General features: G+C 42.8%; 1 protein-coding gene across 2 annotated transcripts; it reads right to left on the bottom strand.

The window, feature by feature from the left end:
• Window positions 1-7,075: 7,075 nt before the first annotated feature.
• Window positions 7,076-13,219, bottom strand: LOC134455202 (uncharacterized). Of its 2 annotated transcripts, none has more exons than XM_063206229.1 (5): window positions 13,018-13,219; window positions 9,357-10,622; window positions 9,082-9,240; window positions 8,673-8,768; window positions 7,076-7,628 (listed from the first exon to the last, which is right to left on the bottom strand). In XM_063206229.1, exons 2-5 carry the CDS (start codon window positions 10,359-10,361, stop codon window positions 7,296-7,298), a joined length of 1,593 nt encoding a protein of 530 aa, XP_063062299.1. In that variant the 5' UTR covers window positions 10,362-10,622; window positions 13,018-13,219; the 3' UTR covers window positions 7,076-7,295. The 2 variants fall into 2 exon arrangements, with proteins under 2 accessions (XP_063062299.1, XP_063062298.1); XM_063206228.1 differs by lacking the exon at window positions 13,018-13,219 and having other exon boundaries at window positions 9,357-10,362; window positions 10,471-10,784.
• Between the last annotated feature and the right edge of the window lie 9,507 nt (window positions 13,220-22,726).

The following is a 22,726-nucleotide window of genomic DNA, read 5'->3' as shown; positions in this document are numbered from 1 at the left end:
TTTTCTGAGTGGTCTGCAATGTTTTAGAGTCCCCCTCACCGTTTATTTCATGATTGCTGCAGTCTCTGTTATTTGGCTGATTTGGATTTGATCTCAACCAGCTTTAGAATGTCCGTCTATGGGCACCTGCAACTCTGTTCTTAAAATCACCTTTAACATTTGTTTTGAAGAATATGCAACTCAGCAAGTGTTCAGCAGTATTCACTGGTGTTCCTTAGCAATTTTTGTAGCGAAATATGGCATCTGTCGTGTTTTATGTGTGTTTTATGTAGCAATTTGTAAATTAAGTTTCACTTTCACTTTCACTTTGTTTCACAAAATGGCAAATAAAAAATGACAGAAGCCATATTTCGCCTTGAAACTTGTTAGGGACTGCTAGTGAACACCCCTAACCACTTTGTGAGCTGTAGACTTTCGAAAACAAATGTTTAAGGTGATTTTAAGAACAGAGTTGCAGGTGCTCATAGACGGCCATTCTAAAGCTGGTTGAGATCAAATCCAAATCAGCCAAATAACAGAGACTGCAGCGAACATGAAATAAACGGTGAGGGGGACTCTAAAACATTGCAGACCACTCAGAAAATGGCCTTAATGTTAAAAAAACTGGACTTCTCCTTTAAAATCACACCATTTTCACATTATAAGCCTATACAAACCATATGTAGGACATTTAGTGATAAGTCCGATTATATTAGCCAGTGCACCATTTATCATGAACTAAAAAAAAAGAACCGTAGAGAACCGAAAACCGTGACATTGACACCGCGATATGAACCGAACCGTGAATTTTGTGAACCGTACCACCCCTAGAATGAAGACAGGAACAGTTGGTTGGCTTTGATGGGCATTGAGTTATTAAGAGAGGATTCTCGGAATTGAGGAATAAAGAAGAAAATTAGTCGTTATCTGAAATGAAAGGGGGAAAAGGTAAAAAAAAAATTAAATGAAAGGCTTTTCATCAGCTGCACAGGCTGGTAGACAGGAATATTGAAGCAAGATAGACTATGACAATAGGGTGAAAGTTGTGCCACGAAGAAAACCCCATTTCTTCAAAGCATTAAGTTGTGGTCCACTTAAAATTCAAGAAGTGCTAAGATGGGGTGTGTGTGTGTGTGTGTTGGGTTGTGTATCATGCTCTGCCTCCCATTGAACCAATGCATTGACTAGGAGGTGGCCAGTTCGAGACCCGAGGGGGACGGACTGCGCGGGAACATCTCAGTTACACTGATGCCATTGACCCAGGATGGGAGTGAGGTTTAGGGGGGTGTTGACCCAGGATGGGAGTGAGGTTTTGGGGGATGTTGACCCAGTATGGAATGGAAGTGAGGTTTAGGGGGATGTTGACCCGGGATGGGAGTGAGGTTTAGGGGGGTGTTGACCCAGGATGGGAGTGAGGTTTAAGGGGATGTTGACCCGGGATGGAAGTGAGGTTTAGGGGGATGTTGACCCGGGATGGGAGTGAGGTTTACGGGGTGTTGACCCAGGATGGGAGTGAGGTTTTGGGGGATGTTGACCCGGGATGGGAGTGAGGTTTTGGGGGATGTTGACCCGGGATGGGAGTGAGGTTTAGGGGGGTGAGTATACCGGAGGCCAACTAGCAGAGTGTGGCGTGGAATGTTAGTAAACCTCCCTCCCGAAGTCTCATACAGTATTGGTAGCACTGAGCTATCAGACTGGTCCTTTAGCTCAGCGGTATTGTGCTGTGCCTCCCATACCTGAACTGTTGCGTTGACTAGGAGGTGGCAAATTCGAGACCAGAGGGGCAGACGGCGCAGGATCACTTCAGTTACAAATGTCACAAATGGGAATAGGCCAGGCATGATGAGAAGGCTGTAGACTACTTATCCCTTTCCCTATTTTCTGCAATCAAAAGGGAATATGGAGGATGGTATGTTTGATAAAGAGACTGAGAACTTTATGCTACACCTGCACCAACATCTCTCACCTGCACACACACACACACACACACACACACACACACACACACACACACACACACACACACACACACACACACACACACACACACACACACACACACACACACACACCTTTTCCTTTTCTTCCTCTTAGCCAGTGATATCTACAGACACTGCTGCTGTAAATAAACTGTTGGAATTTGTCGGAAACTGTTGGAAACGGCCAACTAGAAGTACTCTGTGTTTTAAGTTCAACTCTATGTGTGTTGAATTAGCACTATTTAAATGTACTGTGTGTTGGTGTGGGTGATGATAGTACTATTTCCTTGCACTCTTTACCGCATTATGTCGGCCGGTGGGAATTAATGCTCTGTTGTGGGTATTACAGAATGCATTAAACATTTAATCATAATTTTGTGGTGATGATGGCGCTGATGGTGGCTACTGATTGCCTTCTATGTAATGGATAATTAGTCCAATTAGTTCATGTTACACCAAGGTTGTTGCCATGGAAATATAACTTCTTGCCGTTGTCATTAGCGGTTTTGTTGTTTTCTGTGGGTCTTAACTTTGCAGTTGCCGCCTAATTAGTTAATTGTGCAGTGAGGGGTGAATTCAAACCAAAACACATGTAGGCCTACCCAAACAATGGACCATGACATTACACAAACAGGCACTCTCACACAACAGACCATGCACACACCAAACAATAGAAATGGTCAAAATGGCAGTTAGTGCACTGTGCCATTTTAGCTGTGCCTTTAAACTTTGCAACATGTTTTTGACACTATTAGTTTGATATTTGATGAGTGTAAGTTGCATACATAGCTTTGAGGCTTAGCCTTATTAAGGGCATTGTGTGTGTTTTCTCGTAACTCAAAGTAGTGAGAGCTGCAGCTTTTCAGCTCTTCTGTAGCCTACATCTAAAGCCTGCAGCCAAGTTCTCAATTACTAGCCTGATAATGACAAGCCATACCGCATCATTCAGCTGACAGTTTGATATATGATGCCAATCGAATGCCTGTTTTCAAGGTGTTAATAATGTAATGGAGGCAACATGTGCACTCAGTTAATTTTCTTCACATTTGCTGCCTTTTTAATGTTATTTCATATTGCTGCACTCAACCAGGCTATTCCTCAACTTCCAAGCACGCACGCAGGCACAATCACACGCACACACATACATACCTCTGCATCTCCACATCACGTGTGCATGTCAACCGAGAGGCAGTAGAAAAGAGGTGGGAATTGCCTTTTTGCACCAAACCCCTCACTCTCACTCTGCTATCACTTATTGATCGTGAATATATAAAGGAATCCCCCCCCCCCTCACACACACATACACACACACTTTCAGACTCTCTCACTCCTCTTTGAGGTATGAGAGCCCCAGGCGATCAGATATGTGTATTTAAACTGGCTTAGGTGTGTTGTGGTGTGGTGTGGTTCACTTCGAAGTATTTGGTCCTCTAAAATCATTTGAAAAGCTTCTGTGGCCGATTAGGAAAAGCAATAACGTTCTAAATGTAGAATGATGGCTGTAGCTAGTGCAGACATTCTTTTTATTTTCCTATTTTAAACGTGGGGGACTTGCAATATTTTGATGGTGGTTCAATTTCATTGGATTTTGGTGAGGCTGTGGGTTCCTCTGAGCCACCTGATCCACACCTGTTGAAATTACATCTGCACCACTAAGCGCTTGTCTCGTCTGACTTACAGGGGTTGAAGATATTTTTAATGGACACTGTGTAGTGTGAACCTGCAGGCTTTGCAGATCGTGATAAAAGGGGTGCAGTAGGAGGCATGGGAGTAATCAAAGCTGAACGGTTCTCTTACTACAACACAGCATCTCAGATCACACACACGCACGCACGCACGCACGCACGCACGCACGCACGCACGCACACACACACACACACACACACACACACACACACACACACACACACACACACACACACACACACACACACACACACACACACACACACACACACACACACACTCCGTGGAATGGGTTCTGGAATATAAAATAACCAAACTTTTTTTTAAACTTTTTTTTTACAGTCACAGCATACAGTAATGCGATAGGGCCACTGCAACATGTTGTAGGAGCCATTTGATTAGTTTGTTTATATTGTCTCATCTTTGAAATATTATTTACATGTTAGAACTTGAATTATTTTTCTATTTCTAACATCATCTTACGTTTTGAGTATGCATGAGTATGAGTGAGTGAATGAGTGAACATGAATGGATGAGTATGCCCTCTACAGGCAAAGGGGGAAATATACGACAGGTATTTAGGTGTGCCAGCCGGATGCCAATGGGAGGGTTCGGTGATGCGCATACCATCAAAGACCGTGGCAAAGTGTGAATGGACTCTGGAAACCTTGAACTTGAAAACTTTGAATTAGAATTTAGAACAGAAAAGCCACTTGAACCCTTTTAAGCAGTTTAAAGTTTGTAATTTATGTTAAACGTTATTAAAAACACATCAACTTTATTTTTTGCCTCCTCGACTATTTTGCAAGAATCAGTGATCATCACACCGAACCCCAGGAATTGTCAAACAAACAAAGGTCAATGAGACATCAAAATAACATCATGGTTTTTACATGTTATGGCTCGTTTGAAAAACGGCGCTACAATTAGTGAAAATGTGTTTTATCTCATATTGAAGTCGCCAAACAGTAAGTTAGGGACTGTTCAATTGTTGCATCATGGAACTAATGGACATACTTCTTTTTCTTCTTATCACAAGGAAAGACTGTGAGTGTGTGTGTGTGTGTGTGTGTGTGTGTGTGTGTGTGTGTGTGTGTGTGTGTGTGTGTGTGTGTGTGTGTGGTGTGTGGTGTGTGGTGTGTGGTGTGTGTGTGTGTGTGGTTTGTCCATTAGATTTTGCTTTTACAAGACTGGGATCTGCTGGGGACTGCTTTATCATAATTTAACCCATTGTCTTCATGCACATTACCAGAATCCATGTTCAACCTTGATTACCGTGTAATTTGTCTTTTTTCTGTTACTTCTACATCCCAATACTAGATCATAGATGTATCTGTCAACACTCATTTCTGGTCATTTTTATCTTGTCTACCTCAACTCTCAGAGTATGTTTTTCAATTTGTCTACACAGAATATGTTTTTGCACATTGCCTTTTGATTTTTTCCTCTATTTTTTTTATCTTTCCCCTCCCTGACTATTACCTGTGTTATACTATGTGTCTTTAAATGTCCATGTGGGCATTATGTGTATTTATGTCAGCTACTTGACACCTGAATTTCCCCTCGGGGATCAATAAAGTTACTTTACTCTACTCTACTCTACTCTACTCTACTCTTTACTCTACTCTATTTTGCAATCATTGAAGGCTTACTATGTGTTTATGTGTGTGCGTGTGCACGTGCATGCGTGTGTGTGTGTGTTTTAGGTGTTTGACATGAAGTATTTCTGGTCAGTAACCACTTCATTCCCTTTGAAGAAAAATAGAAGAGGTGAATGCGTGTATAGCAGTGCTGATGGGCTGTTTGCACCTGCTGAGGAGGAGGCCAGAATCCCTGGAGAGAGAGAGAGAGAGAGAGAAAGAGAGAGAGATAGAGAGAGATAGAGAAGACGAAGAGCAGAGAGCAAAGAAATGTGGAAGGGAGTAGAGAGCAGAATACATTGCTGTCCATGGTGCTGAAACGTGGTTCAAACGATATGGCTTTCACAATTCCTTTAGTGATTCAGCTAAAAGTCTTTCTGAAACCAACATTTCACACACAGTAGAACCAGCTGTAAAATGCCAACACAGGTAGAATTTTCCTTTGAAGTACACATGAAGGACATGTCATAATAAAGACTAAACTGAAGCTTATTGATTTAAACTACTACAATGGTGTGTCTGGATCTTCAGGATTGAGGTCAGCATTTACGTGTAGGCTATGGATTGGGGCTCACTACCTGGGCCCTTTGATACAGATACATAAAAGCTTCATGCAATTTCTATACACACTATATACTCTCTGTGTATGTGGAATACATTACATGGCTTTAGATGTGTGCGTACTACTTGACATTTTTGGGCTATATAGCATTTTGATTGAATTAGCATTCATTGAACCTGGCAGAGCTGGCCTGGTCCAGTCATCTGATCCTCAATCCCTTCTAGTTGTTTCATGGTCTGACACCACCATTCCCAGACAACGTTATTTTTTATTTAATTTATACTCTTTTTTCTGCCACATAGGCCATTTTAATATGAAAGTGAAGACAGCAGATAAGTGGTGAGGAGACAGAAGGTTTTGGAAATGAGCCAGACCAGATTGGAATCTTTATACACCCAGGCACACACCTTCAAGTTTCAAGTTTTGTACCATCTTGAGGCCTCATAGTATACAAACTCTTTGTTTCACTGAACACAGTAGGGGCTGGTCAGTGTCAATCATCTGCTCCTACACTGCAAAAAAAAAAAGTTGGGCCAACTCAAAATTTAAAAGTCAACCAATTTCACGGACTTTCTCAATTTGTTGTGCAGAACTTCATATTAAAAGTCAACCGATTTCACTGACTTTCTCAAGTTTTTGTGCAGAACTTAATATTAAAAGTTAACCGATTTCACTGACTTTCTCAAGTTACTGTGCAGAACTTAATTTTCCAAGTAAACAGATTTTACTTGCTATCTGAAGTTCTGCAAAGTAACTTGAGGAAGTCAGTGAAATCGGATTACTTTTAATAGTAAGTTCTGGACTTGACCAAGTCTGTGAAACCAGTTCACTTTTAATATGAAGTTCTGGACAATCACTTGAGAAAGTCCGTGAAATTGGTTGACTTTTAAATTTTGAGTTGGCCCAACTTACTTACTTAACCGTATCGAACAAATAAAAACAAGTCTATACCAACATATCAATGCAACACATATTTATTGAAGCTTTGCCATTGAAAAGCAGGCTATGTGTAATTCAACATTACATCACACATATTGCCTCAATCAAAGAAAAACAAAATAAGGACTGGTTGCAGCCCTATGGCCCATGTGCTGATGTTGTATTATGACAAAAAATAAGACCTCAAAATATAAAAGTAGTTAAGGCACCTGCACTGGCACACAAAAAATAAGACCTGAAAATATTAAAGTAGTTAAGGCACCTGCACTTAACTACTTAACCTGCACTCTTATTAACAGTAACACATTATGAGGGTGGAGTCTCTGCTCATCACCAACCTAAATTATGTAAATATGCCAGCGTCATAAGGTGAAACAGGAATACACACCTTTTAAAACACAAAACACTGGCACAAAAAAAAGTCTTAAACAGAAAGTGCAGAAAGCTCTCTCTCTCTCGCGCCAGGGGGTAACGTCACATCCTCACTGGCAAATCACAAACACATACAGCCTATCTTAAGAATTCGAAAATCTTGCGCCGCAGAGAAATTGCTCTAGCAGAGCAGTTCTGTGCATCAAGCTCAAGAAAAACCTTCTGGATCACCTCAAATGTGTAGTTCAGTCCCTTCGGATATTCCATATTGCAGGCATACAGAAGCCCAAAGAGGTAACCAACAGCAGAGGGCAAGTCGTTAATGTCGTCTAGGACCACTGTTTCCTCCAAGATGACGGCGATGTTGACGACATTGGGAAGAGACCTTCTTGCTGCCACACCATCATCTTCCACTACGGAAAGGATGCCGATCTTCACTCCTTTGGTGTACGTCTCTTCAGCATCAGTGTCCTGAGAATCAGAGAGAGAGAGAGAGAGAGAGAGAGAGAGAGAGAGAGAGAGAGAGAGAGAGAGAGAGAGAGAGAGAGAGATGAAGGCATACTGTGCCAGCATAATTGATATGTCTCTTGTATGCAAGGATACTAGCATAAGAACTTTTGATCACCTATACCAGTGATTCCCAACCAGAGGAATATGTGTATGCCTATGTATAGCTAGAGGTATGCGGACACACTGCTAGGGGTACATGGAGAAAGAAACAAATGTATGAGCATAGTCGCATTCAGATAGAGGAAGATCAGGGGGGAACTCATAGCATGATACACAGGCTTAGGTTGTACGCAAAAAAATGGTTAGGGAGCTAGGACCTACACCATAAATAAGCATTATTCATGGGTTATTTATTTCATAAAAAGTTAATAATGTAAAGCCAACCATGGGTTAGGAGTTGAGCTTGATAGTAGGCTGTCGGTTTGAGTCATGACAGTAGCAGGTGGAGGAGGGAATGAATAAAAGAAACCCTCTTTCCCCCATTCTCATCCACAATTGAGATGTCCAGCACATGGTAAATGGTCCCAACACTGCTCCCTTTGAAGTGCTTGTTGGGCTGTCCCCTTGCAAAGGTGAGGACTTACTCATCTTTTCTACTCCTTAGGATTAAGATTTTTGGTTTTCTTTACCATTTTTTTCCCAGTTTATTTTAGGATGTGGTTATCTGGGTGCCAGCATAGAAAAAGTTTAAAAAAGTAAAAATGGATTTATATAAATATTCATGTAAAAAATGGATGCACTCTTTGATCTTAAACAGGCTATTATATGTGTAGGTCTAGGTATTGTTTTTGGACCCATGTATAACCTTGATTAGAGGGTGGAGTCTGTGTCTCTGGGTAGTGATGCACCCGGAGCAGTGACTATTTAAATGACACCTCCTACCCACAATCACATGCCTGATGAAGACCCTGTTGGGTCGAAAGGTTGTATGACCTGAATACTTTTCAAAGTGGAGCTAGTGTGTAGATCATGATTTTGTTCCGATGAGAGAGAAGTAATACTTACAAAGCATTTCCGGAAAAGGCACCCATTGTCTTCTTTCAGGACGAGAGGCAGTCCCTCCAAGGCAACGCGTTCCCTAAGGTCTGCAATGTCTGCCACCTGAATTTACATTGTGTACATGACAAAAATATGTACTTTTTTCACTGCACTGTTGAAAATATGATGGGACACCAAAACAATACTATGCAACTCCCAGATATTTATACGTCTGTGATATCAGCCTGTGGGTTGAAAGGTAATAACCAATACAAGCCCTAAAAATAGCATAGTTGGACTTGGAGCCGTCTGTGTCGTGCATTGTGTGAACAGTGATGGACACCTCGTCAAGATTAATAAAGTGCCTCACTACTCTCCTTCATTGTGTGAACCTTCTCAGAGTATTTGGAAGCATTTGTATATGCAGACAAGTTACCTGGTCATCCAGAGGTGCAAGCAGTGTTGTAATCTCAGATCCTGCAGACTCCTTCTTCTTCCTGTAGTACTTCAGCAATGCCGGAGTGAATCTTGCCAGTGATGATCGGAATGATGTCATGAGGTCAATTTGTGTGATGCGGAAGAATTCACGGCATATCTGTGGAAACAGTGAAAGAGTGTACTGTGTTGTAGTTAATTTACAAATTTGAAAGACAAACACAAAGAATCATGAACAAACTGGCATAAGTTAAGACTAATATAGCAGGTACTGGCCTCATCTTTGAAGAACAGGGCAGGCCATCTGTCCCTCAGGACTTGGACAAGGGGTTGAATTTCAATAACCTCTCGGCGCCGAAGAGAAAAAGTAACATCCATTGTTTCTTTGATGAACTTGGCATCGAATGTCTTCTTTTCAGTTTCCTTCATCATTTGTGATCTTAGGTCATCAAGAGATTCGTCTGATTGCCCTTCCGCATGTGGAGGTAAAAAGTTTACCTCAGCTCTTCTTGCTTTTTTGATGCGAAACTTCATCCCTTCCTCTGTATCAGCTTTCTTTTTGTTAACAGACACTTCTGCATGCCCAGCCTTACGCAACTTGGTTCGGTAATTTCCAACTTTAAACCAAAGGCTCACAAGCCAACCATCATACCCAGTTCCAGGACCATCTTCTGTGAGGCATGGGTGTTTTGCTACTAGTGCTGCGGCGTAACACTTCATATCTGCCTTGTCTGGGTAGCAATCTGACGCAAAAATGGACTCCACTATGGCAGTGATGATGGCAGACTTCATTTCTCTTGTGGGGACAATGGGAGTTTTGGTTTGCTTGTAGACCTCGTTCCCTTGCTTCAGCCGAAGCTCAACATCGAGTGAGAACTTGGGAATTTGAACAGATCCAGGTGACGGCAAATCTTTAGCAGCTTTGAGTTTTCTGTAAAAGTTTGGAGAACCCAATGTGTCCGAGTGACTAGATGTGCTTGCTGTGTCAAGTGATGACACAGAGCTTGTGTCTGACAGGGCACATGCAGGTGACTCCATAGCAAGTGAAGCAATGTTGTCCCACACCACTTTTAGGACAGATCTGTCAGGAGGCAACTCATCAATGCTCTGCAAGTCAGTAAGGGCATTTTCAAAGTCAGGATCTTCAAATTGCAAAGAAAACTCTCCCTCCAGTTCAAGCATCTCTCTGAGAATATCCTTTAGATGGTCCACAGATTCCGGTACACTACGAAGCTGGACCCTCCGAAATCTGCCGGGGGAAATGCCCACTCGTAATAGCATTCTGAGGAGATAAAATGAACGGCAATATAAGAGTTAGCCATGTGATACCAAAGCGATTGCACTGTTTTTTGAGCATGGTAATTTGCTATATCGTGACTTTTCAAAGTACCTGATGTCCTAAAGTTACAGACACAATCCTGATGGGGGTAGGTCCAATTTTCCCCTTGATAACCCTGAGCGTGTTTCAGACAGTAGTGTTTGACGCAGAGTGATCAACTTCACAGTGTTCGCACTGCACAGCACAGTCGGAGAGAGTTGTATCTGGAGGGGAAAAAAAAGAATAAAATAATTAATTTCAACATCTGAATCAATCAACATTTGAAATCAATCTCAGATGGAGTTGTATGTTTCAGGTATGTTTTTCATTTTTAACATTAAAAACTTAGCTATTTATTTAATATCAACTTTTTCACTTATTTATTCTCACACCCATAATTTATGTGTCACTGGGCGATGCCATGGAACAGTACTTTGCTCTGAAATGGAACCTTACAGTGCACATTGATTGAAAAGGGGAAAATACCCTTGGCTGTAAGTGATGAAGGATGGCTGGAAAAATATATTCTATATTTCAATACATTTATAGTTGAGAAAATAAGTGATTTAACTGCTCTCAAAGATCTTGGGAATTTGTCCCTCACGAAGGCCGACTTTCCAGTAGGCAAACCTAAGAAATTGTCTAGGACCCCGACCAAATCTGTCCTCCATAGGGGCCCCACACCACCAACCGTCACACCAGTAAACCCACAAAAAAGTAGGCTTAGCCACATATGCAAAGTAATCGAAGATATGGTGTATATGACTCAAAACACAGTAAATAGCAACAAAACACCGACATTTTTAAATAATATGACTTTAGGGCCCCCGTGTTGATATTTTGCCTAGGGCCCCAAAATGGCTAGATCCACCCCTGTTCCAGCACAGCATGCAGGAACTGCTGGAGGCGTGTGACATCTGATTTTGGGGTCCCCCACCAGGAAATGATTTCCTGTCTCTCCAATAAGCAATACATTTTAAGCCTTCACCAACATTATCATATATTTGAATAGCATAGGAAATAAACACAGGTCCCTCTTTTTAAAAAAAATCTCACCAGTCACCTTTCCTTTGAATCAGTCTGCACAACTACTGCTGTTGCTTTGGGGGGGGACCCTCCGAAGGGGGGAATGATGGGAAAAGTTTGAGAACCACTGATATAGCCCATCTTAAATGAAACTGGAAACATGAGCATCAACCTTGAATTGACATGATATAATGCAACTAAATGGCAAGAGAAATCAATTATCTTTGATCTAGTTAGTATTGTTCTTTGCATAGCCTATTGTAGTTCTGTGATTTGAAAGTCAGACAAAAGTATAACTCAATGAAATAAATACTAAAAATAAGCTGTTCTGGCCGTGGTTAAAATAAGTTGTGAGAATAGCGTCAATGTCCTTCAGGGCGTTTCTGACAACGGTTGAAATACAACAAATAAAAGGGACAAATGCTTTGTAGCCTACAATATTAACCACGTTAAGAAATAAGTAGTGGAGATGGAAGATGGGCTAGCCGTCTGGCAGCCTCTCTTGAGTGAAACAGAACAGGCATGATATTCATTTAACTGGGAGTACAACTCATATCCTTGGGGAATTAGTTATAGTGGGGCTGGGGCCGTTACACCATAAACACCTTTTTAAATGTTACTTTCGACGCCACGGAGCTGGCTCGCTGGAAGTGCTTACACAGTGCGGTAGCCTACACACACGCGACTGACGAGCACAGCCAGGGAGAAGACAGCATCCACGTTTTCACGGACAGCGTTTTTCACAACCCAACACAATATACACCGTGGAAAACACAAGTTTGCCGTGTCTCGCACCACCATCTAGCAATCACGTGTAGGCTATTCAAAGACAGTTCCTTCTAATTCCCCAACTCGGTCGGCTGTCCTGCCCTGTCCTTAGCGCATTCGGTTCTGTTCACCTCTGCATTCATTCACAGTTCAATCGTGCTTTGTGAATTGTGGTAAATATCAAACGCCGACACGGGAAACACACATGAATGCAAGCCAAGTGGTATTTTCCACTGGAAAACTCGTTGTTTAAACGCGAGTTTCCGAGACTTGTATATACAAGTTTCGAAGAGCACAGTAATGCAGTTACTTCACAATCACCAAACACCATCCACTATCACAAGTCATTATAGCAACGAAAGGGCATACATGTCGGCAGATTGCATTAGCCAACTAGAGCTCTACTCTAAAATTACAGGTTTTATTTAACCTCAATCAAGCCAAATATTACACATTCAAGTTGTTGGACATTAGGCTACTAGCCATAAGGAGAGGATGGGGACTTAAGCACGAGAGGACTCCAAATCTCCCATTAATCCCATAGACAGTCAACACATAGAAGGCTTTTTGAAAAAACATTGTGGTTTCCTTTGATGCTTAAAATAATGTAATGTAGGAAACAAATATTGGACGCCTCTCAATTGATGACGGAGAACGAATGCACAGCTAGCTAGCTAATCACCTGTTACACGCTACAACCCTGATGGGTGATGCCCAGGCTACATTTAAAAGAAATGAACTGAAACTGAAATTATATAGCCTGACATGTGTCAGACTAGAAATTATACACAGAACTTTGGATTGATAGAACAGAATTAATCTTACCCTTATCAAGTGTTGGTAGACTTCAGGTGGCAAAATCCATGGAAAACGAAGCCAAGCACTTTGAAATGTCTGGCCCGCCCTTTTCATTTACCAGGAGAATCCCCGTAGCTGTAAATGTTGCTCGTGCGCATGCGCGGTTCAGGAATTTCTACTTCAAAGTTGAAGTTCCATCAAGATACTTCAACATCAAGGTTATGTTAAATCAGACATTCAATTTCACAATATTAACTCGGAAAAATGGTTGAAATTAATGTCAATTGTGAGTATTGAAAGGCAACTTTATAATTTCTGTTTTGTCAACTGAAAATCATTTGTCAGTGTTACTGATGCCAAGTTTTGTTTTTTACAGTGTATTTCTGACATGGTGTCCTATATGGGCCATTGAGGTTCACATGTGCACTGTGTTGTCCCCTGACGAATTGGCGAGACATTTTTGCTGTGGCTTAATTGTGGTCAACTCATCATGACAACTTCATGGAGCCAGACTGCTCTTTAAAGGTCACCCTCTGATGCTCTTCAAAATGTCATCCTTGAATGAAAAAGGGGGGAAGGGACAACTTCTTTATGCACCTTTGGTCACATTGCCATACAAAGCAAAACCCTCTCCAGCATCTCAAACTGAATACAATATTCAGCTGTTAGATGGAAAGGAAAACCAGACGCCTTGAGCGGTCATATTACAAGCTCATCCCAGAACCTAATTAATGATCCAACACAGAGACTTGTTAAAGGCTTGTTTAAGGCTTGCAACAACAACAAAAATAAATAAACAAACCTCAAAACCCTTGCTGAAGGGAGGAATATTTTAATATCCTTCACAACTAGCAGGGTGGAGAAATGATGAGTATTGCAAGGCCAGTGCTGTGCAGTGGGTCACTATGCTGAGCTGGACTGGACCTCCTGATGGGTAGGGCACCTATGCGGCTGCATCAGGGAGAAGGAAGAGAACACCAAAATAACCATCATAACAACAACCTTTGTGGGTGTATGGCAAATTATGAGGAGTTTTTAATTGAATTTTCTTCAAGCTCCCTATTGATGATAATTAAGGGCAGGGGCAGTGCTATGCAGTGGTCTTAAGCCAGGCCGCCTGATGGGTAGAGCACCTTTATCCTCATATGTATCCACTAGCCGCACACGCAAGTGGGCATGCATGCACAGGGCCGGTTCTAGGCAATTTGGTGCCCTAGGCGAGCACCAACTATTCCTTTTGGTGGAATTTGACATTGGCATCTGTAAACATGGTGTCATACATCAGATCGAGGACAGCTGATCTAGTACCATATATATGAGTGCCCATTAAATGTAACGTTTAAAGCTTTATTTAGCTTAATATTGTAATTCTGTGGGCCTTGGTGGTGCTCCCTAGGACATTTGGCGCCCTAGGCGACCACCTAGTCTGCCTATGCCTTGCGCCAGCCCTGTGCATGCACACACACACAACATACCCTCCAGTGGATCATTAAAGGAAGAGGAGGAGGGGGTTTGATTTATCCTTTACTAATTAATCAGCATGGGTTCTGGCCAGCGCCTCTGTCTCAAAGGGTCAGGGCCTTGGGGAAACGGAGGCGTTTAGCGTTGGCCTTTACCATCAATACACACACACACACACACACACACACACACACACACACACACACACACACACACACACACACACACACACACACACACACACACACACACACACACACACACACACACACACACACACCACCTTTCACACACATACACGACTTTTGCACCAACACACTATAATTACCTTTTGCATTTGACAAGGAGGCTCATCTGATGGGCGGAGCACTGTGTGTGCGTGCATGTTTGTGTGTGTTTGCGCATCTGTGGGCATGGGAAGAAGGGGGTTTGTGAGTTTAAATTATACCTTTTCTATTGACATTTGCTTTTTTCAGTCTGTCACAAAAACAATAAACAACAGTTTTGCTGCTGATTGTTTTTTTTATGTTGGGCTGCTGTGACCTAATGGTTAGTCTGTGATGGGATCAGTCGGTTGCCGGTTAGGTCACAGGTTATAATCAAGGCACCTAACCCTGGAGAAGATAACTATATTGTTAATGTTATGTTTTGCAGTATGTATTAAACAATGTTACATATTAATTAAATTATCACAGCTAAATGTACTGGACAATAAAAACAACAGCAACTGAGGTTCCCTGGCAACCTCTGTGTTTATCGATTCCCTAGACAGACAGATACCTCATGCCTGACTGTATATACCTCATGCCTGTTGACTGACAGAACACTTTGTGTGTTTGTGGTGTTACCCATTCACAGTAGCACAATAGACAAGACATTTGCACAATAAGCATGTTACTCAGCGGTGTAAACCCATAATGTAGCTTGGCAGCAGCAGCAGAAGCTGTAGGGCTGATGGATAGCAGGAAAAGAAGACACACACATGCGTGAATACACACACACACACACACACACACACACACACACACACACACACACACACACACACACACACACACACGTGAACACACACACACACACACACACACACACGTGAACACACACACGTGAACACACACACACACACACACACACACACACACACACACACACACACACACACACACACACACACACAACACACACACACACACACACACAAACACACACACACACACACACACACACACACACACACACACACACACACACACACACACACACACACACACACACACACACACACACACACAGACACACACGCTTCTCTCTGTTCACTATAATATATCAGCAGTCAGAGTTGACTGGTGCTGTTTCTGTCTGTATGTGTGTGGGAGGATGGACAGTAGCCTTTGCCAGGTCCAGTGGCCTCTACTGACTGCACCAAGCCCACTCAGGTCAGGTCAGGTCAGGTCAAGTCGGAACACACACGCACGCACGCACGCACGCACGCGCCATGGTCCACCATGGTCAGCACAGAGTCAGCCTGGTGGGAAGAGAGCAGTGTGTGTGGGCATTAGGTCAGGCAGAGGGCTGGTGGGTGGGGAGACATCAGGTTAGATGGAGGGCAGTGGAGGCCATGGTTTCTGGAGGGTTTGATGTTTCTGTATATGTAGTACAGCTTTTGTCCAATGGTGAGACATTGTATTATATGGAGGGCAGAGATGAGAGTTTGAAGGTTAGTGTTTTTGATGTTGGTGTTATGCAGTTGTGGTCCATGGATGAAGCAGTAGGTTATGCATTGAGGGCAGTGTGGTGAAAACGGGGGCCAGTGGAGTGAGTGTAGTCAATGGTTTGATGGTTTTGATGTTACTGTTGCACAGTTGTCCAATGCAGGGCAGTCTGGAGGATATAGAAGCGAGTGCTGTGTTTTGAGGCTGGTGTATTGCAGTTTTAGTTCAATTGTTAGGCATTGGGTTATATGGAGGGCAGTGGAGAGAAGGGAGGGAGTGATTTATGTCACAATATAAATGTTGTTTTGGTGGTGTGTGTGCGTGTGCGTGAACGTATGCATGTGCGTGTGTGTTGCTGTGCTTGCACGTCTATATACTCCTGATGGCTTAGTATGTCCAGATTCCTGAATGAATAACATGTTGCTAGCTGATGCATCGATCGTCCCTGTCAAATCAGCAGCCAGGGCTGAAGTGCTCACCTGTTTCCCAGGGCCCTGTCCTTAAGGGTGATAAAATTCCCCACGAGTAGCACACTGTAATCTAGTGCTCATCAAGATATTGATCCCCTCAGTGATGACAAAATGGCCACTGCTACCCTGGACACTCTCACTCCCCTGGGTGTGCTTCAGGCCATGTCATGGTCACAGCTATCAGCAAGACAGTATTAATGGTGGAATTCCTTCACTTCATGTCTAGTTTTGTTTACTTGCAATGACAGGCCCTAGTATGGCTTTTCAATAAAGGTAAATGAGTTGCTTGCTTCGTGCAGTGACGAATTGAAGAATTGAATTGAATGTTTCTATGAAATGCATTCATCTCCATGTGTCTTCATAATTATGATGGAGTATAAGACACTAGTGGATGTTTCCACAGCACCCTGACTGTGGCTGGGCTCTGTGGCATCAATGACTAACAACAAAGTGTGCGTTGTGTATATCCGTCACAACCCCTATTCAGATCACCACGGTAGGATCCTCCTCATGGAGGCCGAAGTCAATTTGATTGCGTAAATGTCAAGCTGTAGTTTTCTTTAACTGTAATAAAGCTACTGGCAGGTAATGCCAATTAGGGATTTGTTACTACAAACTCTAAAGTTGTACTTAAGGCTAAATTTTGATGTGCCCCTTAATATGGCAATACTGTATATCACTAACAGGTCTCACATCATCGCTTATTGTTGATACAATGTGCGAGAAAAAAAAGTATTTAGGCCTTAATATTATCATAAGTATAAACTTTTAGTGATTTGAGCAGTGTTTCTCAACCGGAAACGTGGATGACAGTATACGTAAATAAATTATGTAATATAATACATATTAGTCTATCTTTCATCTGCCATTTACGCACAATAAAGTAAATTTAGGTTGCCCCAGTAGCCTATGGCCTACATAGCCTGTCTGAGATAAAGCTGCAACCTTGAAAGTAGGTTGTGTGACGTCTCGGAATGTGTTACTTTTCTAAGATTGTGTGGTATCAAATGCGATGCCATGTTACAGGTTGTTGGTTTCGGGTGCCTTGAGAATTGAAAAGGTGCCTCGTCTAGAAAAAGACTGAGAAACACTTGCCTAGAGGGCACTTCATACTTAAGTACTACTTAGGCAGAAGTACGACTTAAATGTTTCTGGGAAAGACAGCCCAGGTTAGTATCTGAAGTCTCAAGATCCTTTTACAGTACAGCAGATGCTATTTTGCTTTTGTCTGACATTCTGCCACCCCCATTACCCAACCCACACCCATTCCTTAAAAACTCTGCATGAAGGCTGACAACAGAAGGCTGACACCAGCTCAGCTTGCATCTGCAGAGCATAAGCGCTTTTCTAATCTGTGGAGGACACGCCTTTCTGCTTTAATTTGCTCATCGTCAAGATGCTACTATATGAAAAAGACAACGCAGCCCCCAGCCAGCTCTGCACAAAGTGTCAGGAGAATCCCTGTAGCTCTCTGATCCTCCCACGGCCTTTCCACAGGGCTTTAAGATCATCCAGCAAGATGAAGACACTTGAAAAGAGCAGAGTGTTGTGATGAAGAAAGGAAGACATAAAAGAAAGGATGTAGCGAGTTCCATTGTTCAGACGCATGGATGACGGGGAGCACTATAGCCAGCCAGCCAAAATAAATGAAAATGAGACCAATTTAGTTGCTTTATAATGAGACAATGATAGGACACGTTCACTTTTTTCCTCACCAAATCTTTTGGCTAAAGGGATTACTTGTTAATTAAAAGAAACTTTCACAAAGCTTTTTCTGCTGTTGAGGACAAGGACAAATAGACCGTATGACATAATATCTTGTTTATGCTGTCTTCATTATAGTCTCATTCAGAGTACAGCCAATATCTCTGTCAACATTTGTAATAAACCAAGTACAGTAGTTTGCGACTGTAGATGACAGTTAGAGGACCCTGTAGAGCAACATGGCTGTTGGCTCATTTCTGGGCACGAGCAAAGCACTTCACGGTCTTAGGGCCAAAACATACCAAGGCGGAACGGAACGGTCGCAGGACGGACGCGGTCTTTCTGCTTAGTTTTGCTCCCGCGCCGCTGACGCCCGACTACCGCCGGTTGGTGTGTAAGGACAGATAGGTTTCAATGTATTTTCACCGACGCCGGTAAAAAACGTGGCCGTTCCGCGACGCTTGACCGCCGGCTCCCCTCCGCGCTGCTTTTGGAAAATAGAACTCCAGCGTATTTTTCACGCCGGCGACCGGCGGTGTCTCATTCAAATGAATGGCAAAGTAGCACGCTAGCTTTAGCTGAGGGGAGGGTTTTGAACAGGACTGGCCGCGCACGCAGACGCTGTCAGTGTGCAAGGCAGAGAAAAGCACGCCGGCCAAAACTAAGCAGAAAGACCGCGTCCGTCCTGCGACCGTTCCGTTCCGCCTTGGTATGTTTTGGCCCTAAGACCCCTTATCTTTTGCATTTGCCTGTCTGCCTGTCTGTATATTTTTTTTATCACTTTTTTTCATTGTCTCCCTCTCACTCCCCTTCACCTCTTCTGCATTTCTTCACTTCTGCACTGTCTGTCTGTGTTGCTATTTTTGCCTTCTTTACTGTCTTTTCTTTTCCCCTCCCCGTCCCTCTCCTCTTAACCCTGCTCTGCCTCTCATTGCTTCTGCACTGTTTGAATCTCTTTATCACTTTTCTTTTTCCCACTTTTCTTGTTTTATTTCCTCTCCTGCCGCTCTGCATCCCTCTGTCTCTCTGTCTCTCCTCTTCTCTCTGTCTCTCATGACTTCTCCGTTGTCTTCTTTCCTTGATAGTTCCATTTTCCACCTGTGCATGTGTATGATGGATGGGCTCCAGAGGAATGGCGTAATTGTCAATCAATACTTCTTCATCCATCACATTTATTTCCAGGAAAGAGGGCTGAATATGCCTGAGCCGTCTAATTAGCTTATCACTGATTTTTCTTCTCCATTCGTCCATATTGTCTTTCTCTTTCTCTCACACAAAAGAGAGCTCTCCCCTCGGACACCTTGACTGATGCAGGAGCTTTTCTTCTTCTCAGTTGCACTTCAATGAATATTCAGGTGTGGACACAAAAAGATACATGTATATAGACAGACGTTCACTTGTGCCTGCGTGCGTGTGTGCATGTTTACAGGCATGTTTGTGACTCTGCTTGCAGGTCTGTGCCATTTTGTCATTAAAGACTTGTGAAGGGGCTTAGCATTGGCACCAGATATCCAAGAGACTCTTCCAGATATTCCATTAGTGCTGAATGAAGTAACGTTTTGAAAAAAGCCTTGGTGTAGAGTTTAGAATGTTTTCCTTCACAGGAGCTCTAAAAGATGAACGTTATCAAAGCCAATTTTCCCATGAACTTGTCAACAACACAGTAGTTCAACAAAGGTCTCAAACTCACCTTATTAACCGTAGTGTACAGCTCATATTGGGCCTTGCAGTATTGAGCCTTCTAGTGTTTTTTGGGAGACAATAGTGGGATACTAGGATACATATTTGTTTGCATGTGTAGAGATACTCCATGAAGTAAAACACAGTGAAAATATTTGAGGGCAGGGAGTCGAGTGAATGCTCCATTAGAATACAGTTTGGGGAATAGGTGACGGGCACAAGGATTAGTGTATAGTGCAGTTGAGGTGGGGTAGAGAGAATGATCTGTGTTAATTGTGTGTGTGTGTGTGTGTGTGTGTGTGTGTGTGTGTGTGTGTGTGTGTGTGTGTGTGTGTGTGTGTGTGTGTGTGTGTGTGTGTGTGTGTGTGTGTGTGTGTGTGTGTGTGTGTGTGTGTGTGTGTGTGTGTGTGCGCGCATGCACATGTGCTTATGTCTGTGTGGCATTGGCTGGCTCAGTGAATGTCCATTACTGCATCAGTCATATTATCTGCTGTCCTCTCGCTGTGCATGTCTTTCACACGACTCTGAGCATGTCGCATCATGTGAGTATTGTAGGTCAGACTTGTCAGCTTGACTGATGTGTGTCCCACCAAACATACCCCATTCTATTCCCCTCCAAGGTCATATTTTGAAAGTGTGTGTGTTTGTGTGTGTAGGTGTGGGTGTGTGTGTGTGCCACGTGTGTGCATGTGTGGGTCTGTGTGTAGGTATGTGTAGGTATATGACAATTGTTGGGTGGATGAATATGTGAACCCCCTGCTCACCACATCTTCTCACTGTTACTCCAATTAGTAGTTCAAAGCCACAGTGGGTGACGAGGTGTTTGTGAAAGCTGAGAGTGTTAAAGACGTTTACAGATCAGGTAGCAGCACACCTTGCCTGTCTGTTTTGCCTCACAGTTGCCGAAACCTGATACGGTAGGTATTCAGAGCACGAATAGGACGGTTTGCCGTGTTTTACACAATGACAGAAGTGAAGTGAATGACAGGACTGAAAAGGTGTTAATCATTATCATTTCCAAAATGTCAGATGTTGATGGAGGTCAGGGCAGGCTGATGGATTATCTGAGTGTCCATGGACACTGTGTGTGTGTGTGTGTGTGTGTGTGTGTGTGTGTGTGTGTGTGTGTGTGTGTGTGTGTGTGTGTGTGTGTGTGTGTGTGTGTGTGTGAGAGAGAGAGAGAGAGAGAGAGAGAGAGAGAGAGAGAGAGAGAGAGAGAGAGAGAGAGAGAGAGAGAGAGAGAGAGAGAGACAGAGAGAGAGAGAGAGAGAGAGAGAGAACTGATAGGCCTACATCTGTGTTTGTGGATAACAAAGAAAGAAAGAACGAAAGAGAAAGGAAGTATGGAAGAGTGAAAGAAAGAGAGAGAGAGAAAGAGTGCACTGGTGCAACGGTGTGTATTTGTGTATGCTAATTCAAGCGCTGTTTACCAGGAATTCCACTCAGTTTAACTCCACCACATCCTCCCTAAAGGTTTACCCTAATGACACTCTGTGTGTGTGTGTGTGTGTGTGTGTGTGTGTGTGTGTGTGTGTGTGTGCAGGGCCGCTGACAGCTTTGGCTGGGCCCGGGACAAAAATCTCTGATTGGGCCCCCCTTCCACCGACAATTTACAGAAAACTATGCGCAACGAATCTACACTGTATTTCTCAAAGTATTTCCAAAGTCAACAGGTTGATAATTTGCTAGCATCTGTGCTAAGCGGAGATGTCGCAATAGCGTTGCATAGCGCTTTTTAAAAAGTTGGTTCTCCTTCTCCGGACAAACGTGCGCCCGAGGCATTATCCCACACAACCAGAGATTATAATAGGCTAGGCCTACTCTTAGAATCTCTGGTATGATTGTGTGGGCTCATATGCATTTTATTCTTAACTGACAGTCAGATTTGAAGCACAATGTTATTAAGCTGCTGTTCTGGTTAGGAAATAATACAATGTCCGTTTTCTATTGTGTTCATCCGTGTGCGCGTCTGTAACAGAGTTAGAAATGTAGTTGGTGAATTTCACTATAAATATTTGGTTCTCCTTATCATACGAGTTGCAGCCACCTGGTGGTGTATTCTTGCAGCTGCAGTAGGTCAGGTCTTTGCACACGAACTATGCTTCCTCCAGCCAGAAAGAGTTTACTTCGCTGGAGGTAAGTTCAGTGGTATAATGCTTTGTGTGTTCATCCATAAATGCAATATTATACATGTGTGCATACTAAGGTTTGCAATTAAAAATGTTGTTGAGAGTAGTACTGCTACATGATTATGAGATCGCAAATGATTTTGCATTAATATTGAAATGGTATTTTGAAGTGATAATTTCTGACCACGCTATGAACCTGCTAGTCAGTTCGCTGCTAGTCTGAACCACGCATTCTTTGTTATCCGTGGGCAGTAAGCTAACTGTATCTTTATCATTTTGTGTACAGATATGAATGTACGACAGCAGCTGCATGATGTTGTTTGCACTTAATGTTTCACCAGGTAGGCTTTGTTTTGCTACTCGATGTCGTTCTCATTCTGTTTATTTACTCACCAATGGAATACTGTAATGGAATGTCCCGTTTAATGAGGGAATGTTATCGTAGAATGTTGTCCATGATAATATGTATGTAAAAGACAATGGCTCCATGTCTCGTGCTGACAATTCACTATACGATCACAAATCAGCCAGAAAGAGTTTACTTCGCTGGAGATATGAATGTACGACAGCAGCTGCATGA

The sequence above is a fragment of the Engraulis encrasicolus genome, chromosome 9, assembly GCF_034702125.1.
Source record: "Engraulis encrasicolus isolate BLACKSEA-1 chromosome 9, IST_EnEncr_1.0, whole genome shotgun sequence".
NCBI lineage: Eukaryota > Metazoa > Chordata > Actinopteri > Clupeiformes > Engraulidae > Engraulis > Engraulis encrasicolus.
This window is presented reverse-complemented; position numbering and strand designations above follow the sequence as displayed.